Below are 21,085 nucleotides of genomic sequence, written 5' to 3'. Positions count from 1 at the left end.
TATATCTTACTGGGCTTTAAGCTTATTGAAAATAAGAAACACAACTTATTCATTAGTGAAGCCTCGGAACTTAATATAATACCAAGTACTCAATCATTCTTGAATGAATAAATGACTAAAAGAACATAAATATTATTTAAATGAATGAGTACATCATATAGAAATTTCATATAGATTATATCAAGGACCAATTAATGCTAATAAAAATCTTAGGGAATGAAAAGTATGAAATGAAATGGTTTCTAAATTTACAGCAGACATAGAATTATAGAGAGTTAAGAGTTTATTATTATTTCTATTCCAGTGACTGGGAAATGGAACTTGGTCCCATTTATAACACGAGTGGATAGAATAGGCAAACAGGTAACTGATTTCGACCTAACGGGGGTACTTTGTTTGCTGATTCTGATGGGGAGCTGTAAATACAGTACAAACGTTATCACAGACCACAGTAGTCTGCCATGAAGAATGTATTTATTTTATGATGGCTTAGTTCCACTTCCTTCCTTTGAATGCGATTCTTTTTAATTGATCTGTACTTCTGAAGACACATTTGCATTGATGGTGATGACCGACAAGTTTAGGCTGCTTGGAAAATGGCTAGACATTGCTCTATATCTTAAGGGGGGACATTTTTTTTCCTTTTAAGATTTTATTTACTTATTTTGAGAGAAAGAGCTCACGAGAATGCACACGTGACCAGAGGTGGGATGTGGAGGGGCAGAGGCAGAGAGAGAGAATCTCCCTCAAGCAGACTCCCCAGGGAACCCTGGAGCCTGATGGGGGCTCCATCACCACAACTGTGAGACCATGACCTGAGCGGAAATCAAGAGTTGGATGCTTAACTGACTGAGGAACCCAGGCGCCCCAAGGGGGAATTTTTTTCTAAAACGTTTCTCTAGAATATCAATGATAGTCATCTTATTTAGTATCATGGGATTTTACTCTGTGATGACAGTCTGTTTCAAAATTCTTCTGCTGAGGGCAAGCTGGGGAGGAGTCCTGCCTCTCAAAGTACTCACCCTGACATTGTGAGGATGAAGCCCTCCTGGGTGCTGAGACATGTACTGGGCCAGGTCTGTGTGCTACACGGGAGGTTGGAGAGAATGATGTTAGCAAGCTTAAACAGTGTCCTAACGCAGACCACAGACGTGACTGTCAGATACAAACTTCAGAATTTTTGAGAATAAGGTACAAAAGATACATGTAACCAGCTTTCCTGAGACCTCACTATCAAGGTCAAACACAGTGTGTCTTTCTAACTGGCTGTCCTAGGAAGGAAGCTTGTTTCTCATCACAAAAAGATGCTCATTTTAAATGGCCGCCACTGAACACAGTGATACAGGCGTTTTTCACTCCCCTTGGAGGCAAGTCAAGTATACATGCCTTAGGATTTCTTCCTGCTAATATTCTGATTTTTTTTTCCTTTCAAAAATATGAAAGTGAGTTATTATTTAGTAAACTTGTATACAATTTTTTAAAAAAACTTGCAATTTATGTCTTCATTGTCAATGAAAAAAATGCGGGGTTCTGCTCAGATGGTGATTAAAAATAGATAAAAAATAAGCACAAAAGTTTTCTTTAGGAGGCAAACTCACCATGTTTATTTATTATTGCCAGCAAGTGGGGGAAAAAGTCAGTAAATTGAGTGGGTAAAGAAGCAGGGCCAAAGGAGTATAAGAACAATAGGGCCTAGTAATCATAATAATGAAAATTTCCATGACACCTCCCACATTGTAATGAAAGTTTTATCACGCCATAAAATATTAACAGATTCATTATACGAACACCAGGCTTTTCCCTCACGCTTTATAAAATGCTGGGGCAACTCACCATGTATTCAAAAACGAATGTCAGAGTCTCTCTCGTGTGGATGATGTCATGTAGGAGCACAATATTGGCATGTTTCAAACCCTTCAAGAGAGAAGCTAGAGAAATTAAACAATATGTTAATTCAATCACTGATAATGAAAATACTGCTTTAAAGATACCAAGCAGTATTTATTTTTTAAACGCTTCAAATCAACCATTCTGGTTTTTTGTTGCTTGGGGGAAAAAAAAACCCTTTGTGAAATAATATTTGAAATTGCAAAGGACCTTCGTTATTTGTCAAATGGTAAGTCACTGCATTTACATAACTTATTTTTCTTACAGGCAGAGCAGTTGCAAAAAAAAAAAAAAAAGTTTCCATTTATCTAATCAATTTCATCAAAGCACTCAGAGCACTTTGCAAATGCTTCCCTCTGGGAATCTTATCTCCACTTTAGAGTTCCAGGAGAGGAGGCCCGGAGAGATAAAGGCCATCGAAGGAGCAGGAAATGGAGTGTTCCTCCTTCTAGAGTAGGACTCTGCAACATGTGACCATTCTCTAAAATTCAAAGTGTCTCAGAGGGTCAGCAGGGCCAGTGGATGTGATTAGAGGAAGGCAGGGATCAGAGTATGGGATGCAGAATTGTTGAAAGAGGATAGAGAGTGGAGAGGATTTCTTAGAGGGAAAATTGCAAATCTCTGTGGAAAAGGAGAAAATGCAAATGGAAAAGAGGACGGAGCCAAAAATTGGGGAATCCCGGGGAGTGTGAGTGGGGAGGTCTGAGGACTGTCTCTTGCATCTTTTTTTTTTTTTTTAAAGGTTTTATTTATTTATTTATTTATTTGACAGAGGGAGAGATCACAAGTAGGCAGAGAGGCAGGCAGAGAGAGGGGAAGGGAAGCAGGCTCCTTGCTGAGCAGAGAGCCCGATGCGGGGCTCGATCCCAGGACCCTGGGATCATGACCTGAGCCGAAGGCAGAGGCTTTAACCCATTGAGCCACCCAGGCACCTGTCGCGCATCTTTATTAACAGATTATTATCAGGTCACTAAAGACAGCTTTAAAAGGGAGGAGTCACTGCAAAAGGCCGGTGAGTGGCTGGGAAGGAGTCTGAAAGGCTGTCATTGGGGGTTTCAGGGATAGGAAGGCCCCCCAGCTTCACAAGGACGGAGGCCAGCAAAGGCATAATAAGGAAATGGCGAGTCTCAGCTCAGGACATCTCTGCACGAGTAAACAGCGTCTTTAAGACTTAGCGGAAAGGGAAAGTGAAGTAGAAGCCCTCCAATCTGGGTTCTGTCCGGCAGACTTGGTGTCATGAGTCACCTATACCAGCTCTTTGCCAGAAGTTCATAAAATCAAAACCAAACTCAAGTACTACCTTCGAACTTTGGAACAAATGACTTCTTTCAGGAATCTTACCCTGGTGTAAGGATCCTCTGTTGTTTTGCCCTCCTGAGAGCCATTTTCCTTTCTAGTGGGGACACCTCCGCTTTCCTGCGGGGAACCAACCCTCTACTCGCTCAGTCCACACCTATCCTGGTGCGGCTGACCCCGCAAACCCCAGACTGAGTGTGTCACCGCAGCGATCTCGTTCAGAGACTAGGCCCAAGACCGTATTTTGTGGGGGCCATCCAGAAAGAGGAGCTTTCTTTGCCATTGTGAAAGGAAGGTTGAGCTTGTAGGATTTCACCAGGGGCTGCTCTGGCCACATTACCAACAGCTGGTGAAAGCCTGTCTGGGACTGAACCTAAGAGAAAAACTGAGGACGGAGAGGCATGGATTCCTGGGGACGTCATCCTCGCCCTGCCAGCCCAGAGTTACCAGAACTATCAGCCAGTGAATTCCTTCTTTGCTTACCATCAGTTTGAGCCGGGAGCCGCGAATCATCAAAGGAGCCCTATCATACCGGCTCACACTACTTTGATGACTAATACTCTAACTTTACGTTTTGCCCCCTGAATCCTTATGAGCTAAATTTATTATTCCACTTTTACAAATACGTTGCTTGGTAAATGTAGTCAAAGGCTTCACAGGCATCTGTTTAATGTCCCTGGCCCCAGACTGCAGGCTGCGTGGGAATAGAGCGAATGACTTTCCCTCTCTTCTGGATGCCGCTGCATCACCTAGTACCATCCTCAGCCAAGAGTAAGCACTTAATTTGTCAAATATATTTATTAATTGTCTTCACAGAGAACGGACTGTGGAGCCAGAGGCCCTAACGTGAATTCTGGTCCTGCCACTTTCTATCCAAGTGAGCTCGGGAGAGTATCTCAACCCGTCTCCATTCTCTCCTTCTGAAAAGGAGATGATGCCTTTTCTGACTTGACTTCACGGGGTTAACGAGAGGATGGATCAGATATTATGCGAGGAACCCTTGAAAAATGGAAAGCCTCACACGGTTGCAAATTAGAATGAAGACCCCAGCCATCAGCTTCTTTCCCTCCCCTTCAACCTTGAACTGCACTAACCCCCCACTCCCAGATTAATATCTTTACATTTTGTTTATGCTTTGTTCCTGCTAGAGTTTTCAGCACCTTACATATTTATAACAATGACGTCTGACCATCAGTTGAGAATGCTGTTTTGTGTATATTTTTATTTATGAATTACGTTCATTTTCTCTCCCTGTACAAAGACACACAGACACACACACACAGCATGCATTACAAAGCACACACCCAAACTAGATTTTAAAGGATATGGTAAAGCTATAATTGCTAAGAATATTATTAAGATGTTTTATTTTTAAAATAATTTTATTCCTTTTTTTAAAAAGATTTTATTTATTTATTTGACAGAGATCACAAGTAGACAGAGAGGCAGGCGATGGGGGGAGCAGGTTCCCTGCTGAGCAGAGAGCCCAATGTGGGGCTCGATCCCAGGACCCTGGGATCATGACCTGAGCTGAAGGCAGAGGCTTTAACCTACTGAGCCACCCAGCCACCCCAATATAATTTTATTCTCACTTAAATTTTATATTACTAAAACTCATAACACCTAGGTTTTTTCTTTTAAAGATTTATTTATGCATTTGAGAGAGAGTTGGGGGGGGGTAGGGACAGAAGAAGAGGGAGAGAGAGAGAGAACCTCAAGCAGACGCCCCCGCCGCTGATCACATAGCCAGAAGTGGGGCTCCATCTCACCACCCTGAGATCATGATGGGAGCCAAAACTGAGTCAGACCCTTAACGGACTGAGCCACTCAGGCGTCCCTTGTGATGCTTATTTTTAAAATCCTGGTGGCATGTTTTCTTAACCATGTTAGCTTCGTACTATCGTTTGCCAAAAAGCTCAAGGAACAACATCTCCTTAGGATGAGGCTCTCTGCTAACAGTGGGTATAAATATTTTACATCGTTTTCTTGGTAATCTCTATTTTATGGGGGTCAAAGTGTCAGTTTTACCATTCCTCTATTGTGCACTTATATTTATATTATTAGTCTTATCTTCAATTCACAATTTCTTTGCAGAAAACTTTTTAAACTTCTCTCAACTCTTTTTCTCACGCTTAGTCCAATTCAACAAATCTGTTGGCAATACATTCAAAACATGTCCAGAATCCTTCCTTCCTTGCCATTTCTCTGCTACCAGCGGGGCCAAGCCGTCATCCTATCTTGCCAGAATTAGCGCCCATCCCTTCTAGCTGGTTTCTCTCCCTGCATCCTCCCCCCCTTCCTTTGGTCTGTTGGGCACAGAGCAGCCAGCCACTGGGGTCTCCTCAGCTGGAGGTCTCTCTTGCTTCCAAACCGTCCAGTGGTCTCTCATCTCACTCAGAGTAAGATCCAAAGGACTCACAGTGGCCTGTCCGGTCCACATTACCTCCTTCTGCCCTCATCAACTCACACTCCATTCCTTGCTCACTTGGCTCTAGCACGAGGGCCCCGTAGCTCTTCCTTGGACACTTCCAAACACAACTCCTCCCCGAGTCGTGCACTTGTCTTTGTCTCTGCCCATAGCCCTCTTATCTCATTCCCTGCATGTTTTCTCCCTCGCTTCCTTCAGGTCTCTGTTCAAACCACACACATGTGAAGTCCGGGCTTCCATGACCCTTCTCAATGAAATAGAAGCTCCCCCACCCCTGACCTACGCTAATGATTCTCTGTCCCTGGGCCCTGTTTTTATTCTTCCCTGTAGCACTTACCACTTATTACCTCTAACATCATATATATTTATTTGTTAATATTTTATCTCCACCCTTAAGAACATAAACTCCACTGGAAGCAGAGATTTCTGCCTTTTTTGCTTATTGCTATATCTCTAGGGATGTAGAATTTTATATGTCACTATGTCTCTAGGGATGTAGAATTTTATGTCACTATGTAGAATTTTATATGTCACAGAATTTTTTAGTGTCCCTAATCACCTAATATCATTTCTATACCTATAACTGGTTGGCATAGGATGTTTCTCTGAGAGACGCTTTCTTTTCGTTGTCTTCCTCATTATGTTATAAACGTTGTGAGTGTTATGGCCAAGGCTATGAGTGCTTTTTGAACACTCCATAACTACCAAAATACTTACATGGAAACCGTGACTTGGGGTGAGTAATAATGGGAAATTTACATGAAAGAGTAGATGGTGTTTAAAGCATTTATCTCATGGTAATGGTTTATCACCAGGTCCATCTACCAAAGGGATCTCAAATGCTTTCAACCTCAGATGTGTGGGTCTCGATGCCAAGACGGAAAGGTCTTTCTTCTCATTTCAAGGCTGCCTCATAAACACTAGGCTATAGTGTGTTCTGCAGACTAACAAGCTGAAGGATACAAAAGCCAACTGAGAAGGGGAAAGACCCTAAAATCAAAACATTCTGCTTCCTGTAAGATTATTGTCTTTATAATTCACATGTTCTAAGTATACCTATTTTTGCTTTTCTTCAAAGAAAAGATGCACAGATAAACTGGGGAGTCTCCAAAGCTCCAGACAAGTGGGATCACAATGGAATGTCTTTGAGTGCTTCCAAAATACTTTGGTGATAATGGCGGTGATGATGGGAGTGGCAAAACTCATCAGGCATTTACCACATGCCAGGCACTGTTGTAGGAATTCTGCATATAATAACTTGGAATAAGAACACTCAGAAAGCCAAAGAGAAAAATCTGAAGAAACCAACTTAATCCCAAAGCTCAGCTCACAACAGAACATTATTCAGCTCATTTTAAAAATGCAAAGTATTTCTTTCTTTTTCTTAAATGTCCCAATGTAGAAGGATCCACTGGTTGAACATGAAATGGCATTTAATTTGCTTCTCCAATATGTTAGTTACTTAATAATTTTTAAAAATTATTTTCATCTTGCAATGATCTGGGAATATTTCATTTTTGGGTTTTGTTACATTTCACTGGGGTTTGTGGCTTAGTGAAGTTTTAGGAAAACTGGATGCTTTCCAAGTGCGATGGGTCATGATGTTTGAATGTTACTCTACTGTGTTCTGTTTTAGTTTATGTAAAGGATGAGGAGGACAAGAAAGAGCAAGGATGGTTCTGGAAGGCCTATGGCACAGCTGCACGTAGTGAATGGCTGGGCTGGCTATACGCTTTTGAAAGTCTGGACCCTGTCCCTGTCTTTGTATCTCTAGCAGCTAGCATAGACCTGGCATGTGGTACTCAACCAGTGCTTGTAAATGACTGAAGACCAAACTGTTGTAATTGAGTTTATGTAGCAGTTAAAAATGGTGGCAACTTCCACCCCCAACCTCCACTGGGCCTTGAATTAAAAAGAGTGTGTTGTTCCTGATGTTACATTTCTTCTGGCCTGGGTGTCACAAATCAAGCAAATGAGTCAAGTTATTCATTCCAAGAAAAGAAATCTAGATAATGTTAAATGTTAGGATAAATGGGGGATAAGTAGTTATCTGATTTCTATACAATTGTCATCAGATCCCATATCGTCATCCTGACATTGGTTTGTTTTATAAAAATACAATGATGCATACGAAAATGTGCTATGTCTGTGATGTGATCTGACTGCATTCGATGGAGGACTTCTAGTCAACCAGGCCTCCCGCAGTCTATTTGTAGTAACAGGCAAGTCAGCGTTCTTATCGTATCCTCTACCTCATGGTATGACCTTGGGGAGATTTCTAGGTCTATTTTTGGCTCAGTTTTCTCATATATGGACTGGGAATAATTACTTTGTAATGTTTTCTAATAGAGAATGATCTTAAAAGATCCTCAGCTAAGACTGTTTCTAATTTAAACACTGCAATTACTGGGGCTATAAAGTACATGGCAGAGTCGGAATTGACAAACCTACATTATTTTCTTTAAAATATTTCTTCTGCATTTTGTTCACCATTTATACAAAGTGTATCATAAAAACAGATTTTTACTGTTATTTTTACTTTTGCTAAAAGAGCAGTGCTTGAGTTATAGATTTCTAGATTTATCCTAATAAAGTAGGATGAGAACAGAATGGATTCTAATACCTAACTATTCTGCTTACTGGTTCTGAGGCCTCAGACAAGTTACCCAACCTCTCTGAGGCTCATTCCTTCATCTGCACAGCAAAAATAACATGATTTACCTCCTAGAGTTGATGTAAGTATTAAAAAAAAAAAAGACAATGGGGGGGGTGGGAGAGAAAAGATTATGCCAAATGCCTAGTCTTCAAAAAAATTTAGTTATATGATTACTTCTTAAATAAATGCTGCTAAGGGCCTGAAAGTTCTGGCTTTGAACCAAAAGTTTCCAATTTTTTGAAAGATATTTAAAATAACGCACATTATTAAGATAAGGTAATGATACACAGTTTTGGAAAATGAGGGAATGTATTTTCACCTAAAAGCTTCAAATATCCACCTGTTCAAATGAAAATATTTTTTTTTCCCTAATTGTAAAAATAAACAATGAAAATATAGTCCTAGAGCCAATTATAGAAGATTTTTTTCAGGTTGTTATGAAGGCAGTTAGTCTTTTTAATTAGCAAAAGAATGAGGGCAAGAAACGTGTCTTAGTGTATCTAGCAGACATAGAGTGCCTAGCCATAGTAGGTGCTCAATAAATATTTGTAGATTATCTGTAGACTATTCATAGGGAGTGGACAGATTTTTGAATTGGAGAGATTTGGTTTGAATTGTGGCTATCCATTGGAATAATAGTAGCATCTATGTCCAGAGGTTATTAAAAGGAGTGAAAGAGGCAACACATGAAAAGAATCTGGCACGTGTATTAAGATATATTCCCCTTAGTGTTGCTCATACTTTTGCTAATTTCATCATATTGCATGTTAAGATCAAATAGTTCTCCAAATGACCAGATTAATGAACCACCGTATGTATCCTACTTAGAGAGAGACCATCCATGTATTAAAATCTTACTCAGTAAATCTTTGGCTGATATCCCATCAGAGCAGCCAAACTGTTCAGGAAAAGTAATTCCTGCTTCAAGGCTTTTCTTAAAAAAAAAAAAAAAAAAAAAAAAAAAAAAAAATCTGCATTACTTGTTCAGTTTTTCTGCATGTGGCTTTCGGTTGCCTTTTTAGCTAGTGACCCTGGATTTTAACTAATGAACTCCAGCTGTTCTTACTTTGCCTTCCAGCCCTTCTCATTTAACCTCCTGTCTCCCTGGTCTCACATCCTTAAAGTTCTTACAGGAAAAATGGGACAGTGCCAAAGTTTACAAACGAGGCCTCCTCTCTTCTGGAGGGGAGAGGGCTTCTCCAATAAGGGCTCCCAGCTTTTTCTGTGATGGAAAAAGAAACACTCATTGTTGGGAAATGGATGCCTAACAGCCTCCAAAGTGTCAAAAATCCTCTTGCGGTTTTTCATATTTTACAAGCAAAGTGTTCAGTAAGGTAAGTCCGTAAAACAAACACAGGAAGTCCACAGTTAAACACTAAATGTAATTGCAAACACCTGCGAGGGAGAGGCAACTCCTCCGTAAATCTGTGATAAAAGAAACATCTACCATGCAGAACAATACAGATCCAGCTTTTCTGAACCACGCTGAGAGCCATCTGTTAGCAAAACTGGCAAAAAATTTTCATTGCTGAGTCAAATGTCAACCTGAAAAACTTGGCTGTGGGTACAATCTGAGCGAGGCAGGCCCGAAGTAATAGGCAAGCCTGAACACACAAAGGCAACACCATGAAAATGCAGGGAAGCTGGGCCAGAGGCTCTCCTATTATATTGGTGACCTGGGGATTTCTATTATGTTCAGAAATACCATTCAACCTAGCCACACATCTCTTTCTAAATCTGATCCTACTTTCATGGGGACCCCTAATAAGTACATTAGTAAATGCAGCTTCTATTACATTAAACACTTAAAATCTTGCTTTCCTCCAGAATGCCCCTGATCCTACCAGGATGAATTTCTGTCTAACCTGACAGCCATTTGGTCCCTCTACTCGAATTCAAGATGATATATTTCCCAGGGGCTCTAAAAGACTTTTGAAAATGGCATCAAATTCGGTTATAAACTCATTTTCTAAATTGCTTTTTCCATGCCTGTTTGCATAACCCATCCTTCCTTGTTCAGTTCAGAATCTGACTCCATTAGCCACACCGAGACTCGCTGGTTCTCATCTTTGTTTACCTCTTTTTTTTTTTTTTTTTTTTTTTTCTTTTTTTAAAGATTTTATTTATTTATTTGTCAGAGAGAGAGCGAGCGAGAGCAAGCACAGGCAGACAGAGTGGAAGGCAGAGTCAGAGGGAGAAGCAGGCTCCCTGCGGAGCAAGGAGCCCGATGTGGGACTCGATCCCAGGACGCCGGGATCATGACCTGAGCCGAAGGCAGCTGCTTAACCAACTGAGCCACCCAGGCGTCCCTGTTTACCTCTTTTTTTTAACCTCCATTACAACACTTGTAACTTGAATCATCTGCTCTGTTAAAACTGAAAATGACACAAAGATCGGGGCTTTTTCTTCTCATCCTTCACAAGGCCCAGCAATATGTTGTGCAAATAGTGTGTGATCCAAAAAGAGGGGAAGATAAAGTAGTTAAAAGAGGAGAAAATGAAAGGGAAGAGCCATTTCCGGCTTTGATGGTTTGATTTTTTTTTTTTTCTAAAATGGATAGCAATCCTATCAGCATTTTATTTATTTATTTATTTATTTATTTATTTTTAAGATTTCATTTATTTATTTGACAGAGAGAGATCACAAGTAAGCAGAGAGGCAGGCAGAGAGAGAAGGGGAAGCAGGCTCCCCACTGAGCAGAGAGCCAGATGTGGGCTCGATCCCAGGACTCTGGGATCATGACCTGAGCCGAAGGCAGAGGCTTCAACCCACTGAGCCACCCAGGCACCCCTCATCATTTTATTTTAAATGGCTCATGTAAAAGATTAATAAATTGTATCTTAATTATTTATTTTCACTATATTGTCTTCTTGATTTTTATTTTTTAAACATGGGGCTTGAACAAACAACCCTGAGATTAAAAGACCCGAGCCGAAAACAAGAGTCAGATGCTTAACAGACTGAGCCACCCAGGTGCTCACTTCTTGATTTTTATATTATAAATTATCAGTTATCCTGATAGTGAACAAGACATCCCTAAAGGAAAGGAACAAGAATGGAATAGCAATAGTCGCTATTTGTGGAACTCTGAAAACGTGATAAGGGCTTTCAGATGCATGTTCTCCTTACAACTCAATAAAAGAGGTACTATTATCCTCTTTCTGCAATAAATGGGGTCTGAAACAGGTCAACTAATCAATCTATCCACATTCACACCATAGTAACTGGTAGATTTAGGATTCAAACCCAAGTCCATCTGATACCAGATGCCTCACCTACTTGCTGTACTGCCCAGGGTACAGAGAACATATAGAGACAACAATAAAAATTCATGCGTTCCCTAAGAGTTTCTCAAATGCTATCTAAACAACTTATTATTTCCAGGTTAATCATCACTTAATGAGAATTTGTGTGCTTGTCTTATTTTTTCTCTTCTACATGGACTTGTCAGGGTTACATAGACATTGCCTGGGCACTTTAGCATGGGACCCAACATGTAGAGGGTATTTAGTGAATACACATTGAGTTCATAGTCTTGGGCAACTAATCTAATCATTTTGAATTTTAATTTCTTCGAGAGTAAATAATAAAATGAGAGTATAAATATATTCCAAAAACAATTAGGAAGAATACAGTTGCAATTATAATATTACTTCTAGAAATATCAAAAGCCAGATGCTGAATGGATAGGCTCAGTGGGCTTTTTTTTTTTTAACCAAATTGAGGACTTGTAAAACAGATCTCTTGGTTCTTACCTTCCCGAATAGCTGTAAACGGGACTCCTTCCTCCTCATTCATACTGATGACTTTTAGAGCCACTAGTTGTCCATTTATCCTAGAAGAGTTGGGTGGGATGAGGGGGGAAGGGCACACATTTGTTGAGATGGTTCATAGCAGTTCGAAGCAACAGTGTGTACTAAGGACAGCGTAACAAAAGTACCTTTCCTTCCAAATACATTCCAGCATGTGCATCCACAATGTTCTCAAAATAAACAGTTTTAAAAAGCCATATGTAAGTATACCAAAATATTTTTTTTTCTTTTTACCAAAGTGGTAGAGGCTCATTATAGAAACTTTGGCAAATACAGAAAAGCACAGAACCCTGGCCCCTCTCCCCCACCAAATCCCTCCTCATAGTATTTCCATGTATCTTGTTCATTTCATTTCTCTTTGTGCACTTTAAGCCACCCTTATTTTCCATCTAAATTGTTCTAGTGACTTCCTAACAGTTTCCCTACTTGTATGTCTCTACCTCTACTGTCTACTCTCAATAGAGGAGCCCAGGGCATCCTTTTTAAGGAAAAGTCAGAACAAACCACTTTTCTGCTCAAAACCCATGGTTATCTCTACTTTTCACTCTGAAGGAAAGCCAAATTCTTACAACCATCTCCTGATCTGCCAGCCCCACCAGTAGCTCGCTCTCTCCTCTCTCTCTCTCTTCCTTTCTCCTCTTACTCATCATTACGTTGTTTTTCTTAAAGATTTTATTTGTTTTTTGTTTTGTTTTGTTTTGTTTTTTGTGGGTTTTTTCTGAGAGAGCACAGAAGGAGAGGGAGAAGCAGACTCCCAGCTGAGCCGAGAGCCCGACGTGGGGCTGGAATCCAAGACCCTGGGATCATGACCTGAGCCGAAGGCCGACGCCCAACCGACCGAGCCACCCAGGCGCCCCTAAATATATGACTTTTAATACAGTGGGATTCACATCATATTATTAGTAACCTGCTTTTCCTCCATCTAATTTTTCTTTTATTCATTCTTGTCAAGTGTGCTATGTAATGAGATAATATTTCATCATATAAATATACTACTACAGTATGTTTATGCTTAGCTGCTTCCAAATGCTTTTAAATTGTTTCTTTGGGCCATTATAAAAATACAGTCACAGTCATGTTTGTAGCTCAATCTTTTCACACAGCCCCTATTCTTTCCTTAGGGTAGAGTTGGAATTGCTAAGTCAGAGTATGCTGCGTGTATGTTTTTATTGTTCTGAACACATGTTCCCAAACTATGCCACAGAGTGATTACAATGCTGACTGGTTATGTGAGTGGCCATTCCAGCACTTTCTTGCCAACACTGGGCAGGCATTTTATTTTCCTGTGTCTTTTCATTTTTTAGAGCAGTTTTAGATTTACAGAAAAATTGAGATGATCACATGGAGAGCTCTCATATATCCCTCATCCAATTTACCCTATTGTTAATATATTAGTATGATACATTTGTTATAATTAATGAGCCAATATGGATACAGTATTATTAACTAAAGCTTATAGTTTATTAAGAATTCTTTAGTTTTTTGCAGTAAAATTGTATTTCTTATTGTGGGTTGCGTTGTACATTGGTAAAATTTGGGGGTAGTGCAACATGATAGTAACACAGGAAAAGTCATAAAAGTACCAGACTCAAGGATTTTTCCCAATAATCTTATTTAATAATGATTTTTAAATTTCCAAATGCATGTAAGATATTCTCAACTGTGTTATAATAGAACAAAGTAGCTGAAATATCCAACATTAGAATAACATAAAAATGTGTGGTACATCAACAGGATAGAATACTTTGAATTCATGACAATAGCTTAAGTCCAGAGACAGGTATAAAGAGAAAATATTCATGATTAAATGATCAATAGAATACAAAATAGCAAGCATACCATGTTTATGACTTTAAATAATTTGTGCCTATGCAATTGCCGTACTACAGTGATGGATTGTGGAGGATTTTTAAGTTTTAAAAATGAATTTGTGGGGTGCCTGGGTGGTTCAGTGGGTTGGGCCTCTGCCTTCGGCTCAGGTCATGATCTCAGGGTCCTGGGATCGAGCCCCACATTGGGCTCTCTGCTTAGCGAGGAGCCTGCTTCCCCTTCTCTCTCTGCCTGCCTCCCTGCCTACTTGTGATCTCTCTTTCTGTCATATAAACAAAAATAAAATCTCAAAAAAATTGTTTTTTAATGAATTTGCTGCTACATATTCCTTTTTTTCTTTTCTACAGCAGTTATAAGTTTGTTATGGTTTTCCAACTTGATTTCAAAATGTTTTCTTTTTATCTCTTAAAATAGATGTCACAATAAATATGTATACATTTATGAAATCAATTAATTTATCTTAGTCTTTTTGGAAGTTAAGATATAATCAACAGACAGCATTTGGAGGTCCACGGTGTACAATGTGTTGTTTTGATACATTTGTATATTGCAGTATGACCATCAGGATTTCTTTAGTTTTTACCTAATGTCCTTTCTCTGTTTCAGGATCCCATCTAAGATGCCACATTACATATAGTTGTCATGTCTCTTTAGGCGCCTCTTGGCTGTGACGTATTCCCAGACTTTCCTTGTTTTTGATGACCTTGACCGTTCTTGAGGAGTACTGGTAAAGAACTTTGGAGGCTACCTCTCTACTGGGATATTTCTGATGTTTTTCTTATGATTAGATTGGATTCTGAGAAGGTTAGGTGCCATTTTCATCACATCATATTACCATGTCAGAATTTGAGACAGACACAGGAAACTATCATGAGGATGGTTAAGGGTACATACCTTCATCAGAATTCATGGCTTTTGACAGTGACCTTAATCAGTGAGGTAGTGTCTGTCAGGTTTCTTCACTGGTTATTCTTCCCCCACTCCCTATCCACAGTGTACTTTTGGAAGAATGTCGCTATGACTTACCCACACTTGACTTCAGTTATTTACATAAATTATTTGAAATTCTTCTGCACAGGACATTTTCTCTTCTCTCCCATTTATTAATTTACTGAGTCATTTATTCACAGCAGTGTAGACTCATAGATATTTATTTTATACCCTGGGTTATAATCCAATATTAGTTTATTTTGTTGCTCAAATTTTTCCAGCTTTATCTTTTGGGAGCCCTTTCAGTTGGCTCCTGTGTCCATTTGACATATCCCCATTAATATGGGGTTTGTTTTTTGGGGGGTCATACATCTATCTTCATTTTTTAATGTCTATTTAATTTGCCTGAAAAGGGTTATCACCTTTTAATTTCTATTTCTTTAACTAATCGTGGACCTGAGTTTTCTTAAGTTTATTGGTCTTCTCTATTCTTTCGTGATTTGCCTATTTGCCTATTTTTTTATTGATATTTTTTGCATATACTTTTCACCAGTTTATTTTGTCTGCTTTCACACGTCAATAAAATTTTGAGCTTTAACTTTTGTGAAGTTCAGTATTTTCCAAAATGTTTTACTCAGAGCTTACCTCTGTGACATTCTTCCCATCCCCCTCCAAACCAATTTTTTGGTCAAACATGTTTAGAAAATGCTTTATACTTTAAAATTTTTCTTAATCTTTCTTAGACAGTCATGGTATACATGAACATTTTAAAGATGCTGAGAGCACTTGTAATAAAGAATCACATTTTTTATTTTTTTTTAGGTTTCCCAGCAAAGATTTGACAATAGTAAGTGTTTCAGTGAAACCTCAGAACTAGGGCCCCCTAGGACATACATGGGTAATTGAGGCACCATGGACACTTCTACTCTTCTCTTAAGGGCTCCGACTTCAGTATGATGTGTAGACAGATCTTTCCAGCCCAAAGATTTCTTTACCTATTCCCCTAGTTCTTATCTTTTCTTTTTCATTTATCTCTTTAATTTACTAGGAATTCATATTGTGTATTTACCTTTTCCAAGTTACTAACGATCATCCCAGCTTCATTATTGGACTGTCTTCTTTCCCCCGATGATTTGATAAGTTACCATGATCATATATATATTAGATCTTACTGATACTGGGTCTGTGACTGTTCTGGACTTTAGAAGTATTTATTTCTTTGATCTGTCTTTTCTTATACTACACTTTTCTTATACTTCACTATTATCGTGGCTTTTCAACATATTTATATTAAAACTTGAAATTAAAGAATCACTGACACCTTTGTAGTATTAAATTTTCTAACCCAAATATTCTGTACTTACTATGGTCTCTGGAATAATCCATAAGACTTTATACACCTGAGAGACTACAATTGCACCTGTTCCTTGCCCTCATCTCTTTCCACCCCCCTCTCCAATGTCCTGCCTATTCCTGCCTCTGGAATTTGTTGCTTGCTATTCCCTCTGCCTGAGGCTCTCTCCCACTGCTCGTGTACATGGCTCATGCCTCATCTTTGTCAGAGTCTGTTTTCAAGTGTTCCCTTCTCATACTACTATTTAAAATAATCATCTCCCTTGGGGCACCTGGGTGGCTCAGTGGGTTAAAGCCTCTGTCTTCGGCTCAGGTCATGATCTCAGGGTCTTGGGATTGAGCCCCACATCCAGCTCTCTGCTCAGCAGGGAGCCTGCTTCCCCCTCTCTCTCTGCCTGCCTCTCTGCCTACTTGTGATCTCTGTCTGTCAAATAAATAATTAAAAACATAAAATAAAATAATCATCTCCCACCTCACTCTGGGTCCCCTAACCCTTCACTGTTTTATTTTTTTCCAAAGTACTTTTCACTCTTTGACAGACTCAGTCTTTCGTTAACTTGTTTATTGCCTATCTTACCCTGACTGTTATGTACCCTCCATAAGAGTATTTGGTCTCCTTTGTTCTCCAATGACCATTTGTTGGCTGAAACAGTGCCTGGCACATAGTAGGTGCTTAATAAATGTAGAATGAATGAATGAATGCCTATCTGGCTCTTTCTCAGGCCTAATATCCCTTACTAGATCTTTGCCTATTTTTTGATACTAAAGATATTTTTGTTGATATACTTTTTAAAGATTTTATTTATTTGACAGAGAGAGAGATCACAAGCAGGCAGAGAGGCAGGCAGAGAGAAAGGGGAAAGCAGGCTCCCTGCCAAGCAGAGAGCCCAATGCGAGGCTTGATCCCAGGACCCTGAGACCATGACCTGAGCCAAAGGCAGAGGCTTAACCCACTGAGCCACCCAGGCGCCCCTTTTATTGATATTTTAAGAGTCACTTCCCTTCCTATATTTTCTATTAAATGGTTATTGCTAATAAATAAAATGGATTTTGATAAGTGTATTTTGATTTGGTAACTGATCACCTTACTGTTCTTGTTTACTGCTTCTACTGGTTTCTTGTGTGATTCCCTTGGGTTTTTTAAGTAGACAGTTCTGTATTCTACAAAATTATATTCAGTCTTCTTTTTTCTGTCATTGCATTGGATAGAATACTTATGATAATCTTTAACAGTAAAGGATAATGAGCAGTCTCACCCTCTCTCTAACTTAATGGGGATGTCTTTAGCATTTAACAAAAAAGGTATGTGATCGATGATTTGAAATATTCTATATTCTATATTCTATATCAAAATGAGGAATTATCATTCTATTCCTATTTTGCTCAGAGTTTTAAAAACTAGTAACTAGTAACTGGGGGCACCTGGGTGGCTCAGTGGTTTAAAGCCTCTGCCTTCCGATCAGGTCATGATCTCAGGGTCCTGGGATCGAGCCCGGCATCAGGCTGTCTGCTCGCGGGGGATCCTGCTTCCTCCTCTCTCTCTCTCTGCCTGCCTCTCTGCCTACTTGTGATCTCTCTCTGTCAGATAAGTAAATAAAATCTTAAAAAAACAAACAAACTAGTAACTGATGTTGAATTTATTTGGCATCTATCGCTGTGATATTTTAAAACTTATTTTTAAGTGATAAATGTAATGCCTTTGTGGTAAGAAATAAAGGGAAAAGTCTGAGTAATCTCTTTCTCCACCACAGTTTCAACCACTATAAGTAACTACATTTCACAAGCTCTTGTGCATTTTTCTGGACTCAAGTGCAGATAAATTTATACATGCATAGTACATCAGAGTGGTTTTGTTTTGTTTTGTTTTGTTTTCTAATTGAGAGTATAGGGTATATATTATTCTGTAACTTGCTTTTGTCTTTTAGAATATTGGACACTTTTCAGAGTAGTACATGTACCTCTTACTTTAGATGGCCGCACACTGTCTCACTGCTTGGTTATTATTTAGCCTGTCCTCCATGAATGAGGTGACCAGGTTTAATTGTTTCTATGATAAATCTTGCTGCATGAATATACTTGCACCCATATCTCTCTCACTTAAAAAAGTATTTCTATATTTTTCAGATTTTAGTGCTCGCCTCGGCAGCACATATATATATTTCAGATTTTATTTATTTGTTTGAGAGAGAGAAAGAGGGAGAGCACCAGGGAGAGGGAGAAGCAGGCCCCCTGCTGAGTAGAGAACCCAATTCGAGGCTCCATCCCAGGACCCTGAGATCATGACCTGAACCAAAGGCAGATGCTTCACTAACTGAGCCACCCAAGGGCCCCTAAACAAGTATTTCTCATGTATTTTTTAATCCTATTACTCAGGCGAGTCTCTTGAAAGAAATATTTTATATTCTTAGTGTCTAAGATAATCTATGGAATTCAATTAAACAATACATTTTAAAAGATATTTCCCTAAAATCCTGTTTCAACGTGTAAAAATAATAACCTGATTACTAGAATGAACAATGAATAGTCTTGCACTATTTATATTACATTTTTAAGATGAATGTTTAACTATTATTGAGTCTTTATTTTTCTCCACTGGAGTAACATAAATTAAAAAAAAAAAAAAATCAGACCTCTGACTTACCCACCTTGACTAAAAAAGCAATGAAGTTCATGAATCCTTCACGTATATTTAACAAACTTTGTTAACCAAAATGGGCCTGTGCCTTCTGGATTAGCATCATTTTTATTCTGCAGCCATTCTGTGTATTTTGCAAGTGTACAAACCCCAGAACTAATCCTTTTCTGCATCTATCGTACTTTGTAGACACCAACTTCAGTTTCCTCTAGGAAGGTAAAGCAAGAAGGAAGGAGCCAACGCAGGGCTGCCATTGCAAACCTCTGTCATGGTGCTTTAGGGAGAGATAAGAAAACCCTTGAGAGACTGCCCTTGGGAAGAGCAGTGCTTGTTCCTTGGGTCCATAATAGAAAGACTCTCCTTTGAATTGAGTAAAAGAGAGGAGAAGCTGATAAAGTATTTTTTCCAATTTTTTAATGAGGGCAAGAGAAGTTCGTTTTTCTTACAAGTCTCCTTAAGTCAACATGTCTCTCCCTGTTCACTATGGTCTCTTGCACGGGTCCCCAACTTCCGCCCTGTGTCCCCCCAGCTCTATAATTTCCAAGGAGAGGGGCGGGAGCTCATCTGCAGAGTCCATCCCAGCACGAGTCACTCACCTGCTAATCCCCTTGTAAACTGTAGCGTAAGAACCTTCACCCAGCTTCTCCAAGTTCAGGTAAGATGACGCTGCCCCAAAAGGGAGGCTCTTCCTCTGCTTGGGCGGAATGGGGAGGGGGGGTGAGAGGTGGGAGAGAAAGAAAGAGCACTTTTTTTTAAAGGTTCACTTCCCCCCCCTCCCCCTGGGGAAATTAGACAGCACTGCAAGGGTATACTTGGAAAGACCCTCTCCGTAACTGCCCGGGGAGGGGGGCCGACCTCCCTAGACAAACACATATTAATTCTTCATCTGCATCAGCTGTTGACTCACCCACTGAAAACCCTGCCTCAGATCCTCTTCCTGAAAAGAATCACTGTTACTCCGTGGCCTTTTACTCTTGAACTTCCGGGCACGGACAGCCCGAAGTCCCCTGGGGTGAAATGAAGTCATGGAACATGATGCTTCTTTTAGGTCTGTCAGCTGGAGAAAAAGAAAAGTACAGGAATAAAATGTATGCAGTCAAGACTCAGTGGCTGACAAAACCTATTTTTTCTTCATTTGTCTGATTGTCACTCTTCAGATGTTTTCTAAGCTTCCTACCACCTCCCCCCACCCCCTGCCAAAAGCAAGTCTTTTCCTGAAAGCCAGATCCTTAAAAAAGACCATGATGATAGCAAGTGCAGAAACTCTACATTCTTTCTTCACTTAAAAATATGTCTTCAACACTTGGGTTAACCTAAATCTCTCTGATGGACGGTTTCCAATTTTTCTCTGTTTAACTCAGCCTTTCTTCCCCCCTCATGTCCTCTTAATTTATCTTTTTTGGGGGGGATGATTTTTCTCATGTGTCATTGCTAATAACCATAAGTTAATCCTCAAGATTTTGAATCCATAGCCGACCAATACCGCAGCTTGCTTTCTGAGGCTCAGCGCTGTAATTTAATACTTGAGAGATTACAAGAGAATAACTACTTTCTCAACTTCAAGTCAACTGAGTTTTGTGCAGCCCGAAGCGCACGATTGTTTTCCCCTGTTGGTTTACAAGAACATCCACAAATTTGATAACAACGGCCATAAATTCTCTGTGGCTTTAATAGGATTTTCCTTTTATTGGTTTAGACCCAGCACAGAAAAATCCGACCCTGCTTCAGAAAGGGAGTCTTTGAAGTCCTCCATTTATCAACAGAGGAAGATGCTCCTGGGAGACAGATACCTCGATCGCAGCCTCCGCGGGCTCGGGCACAGGCGCTGTCCTCCGGCAGCCGTGCGCATCGCCTCCCTCCCAACAGCGATGGCAGCTGCCTCCAGGCTGGAGAGTCTTTGTACACAGCTCTTGACCCATAATCTTCCAGGTTCAAGGAGAAAACCCGCACTTGAACCTCTCCCCTCTGCCTCTCCCGTCCTCCGTCGCTCCCTTTTTGCCAGAGGTCAGCAAGGCTGGAGCTTTCATATGACTCACATGAGGGCTCTGAGTGGAGGAGCCTCATGACTTCAGCAGTTTTTCCCCATCAGGGCAAGAAGATACATCCGAAAGGTGGCCGCCTGCATTCTTCTGTGCGCAACTGGAAACAGGACAGCTAATATCGGCTGCAATCAATTTTGGCACCAGTCCTTCTTCCAGGCGCAAGTTAGGGCTGTTACTGTACACAGCATTGATGAATTTACATTGCTTAGCCATGTA

At 40.0% G+C, this 21,085-nt stretch overlaps 1 protein-coding gene across 1 annotated transcript in view; it reads right to left on the bottom strand.

Moving 5' to 3' along the window:
• The window catches only part of CDK15 (cyclin dependent kinase 15), an 81,844-nt gene extending 60,973 nt beyond the window's left edge, over positions 1-20,871 (bottom strand). The window contains exons 1-6 of the mRNA XM_004764172.3: positions 20,618-20,871; positions 19,735-19,884; positions 19,424-19,518; positions 12,023-12,102; positions 1,834-1,928; positions 1,023-1,085 (exon numbers count right to left, since the gene is read on the bottom strand). Of these exons, the coding sequence (XP_004764229.1) occupies positions 1,023-1,085; positions 1,834-1,928; positions 12,023-12,102; positions 19,424-19,518; positions 19,735-19,884; positions 20,618-20,746 (612 nt within the window). The 5' untranslated portion in view covers positions 20,747-20,871. The remainder of the gene's footprint in view (positions 1-1,022; positions 1,086-1,833; positions 1,929-12,022; positions 12,103-19,423; positions 19,519-19,734; positions 19,885-20,617) is intronic.
• Positions 20,872-21,085: the final 214 nt, after the last annotated feature.

This window comes from Mustela putorius, unplaced genomic scaffold (assembly GCF_011764305.1).
Source record: "Mustela putorius furo isolate JIRA1106 unplaced genomic scaffold, ASM1176430v1.1 tig00000275_pilon_pilon_pilon, whole genome shotgun sequence".
Classification (NCBI taxonomy): Eukaryota; Metazoa; Chordata; class Mammalia; order Carnivora; family Mustelidae; genus Mustela; species Mustela putorius.
The sequence above is the reverse complement of the archived record's forward strand: the minus strand, read 5'-3'. Positions and strand labels throughout refer to the sequence as shown.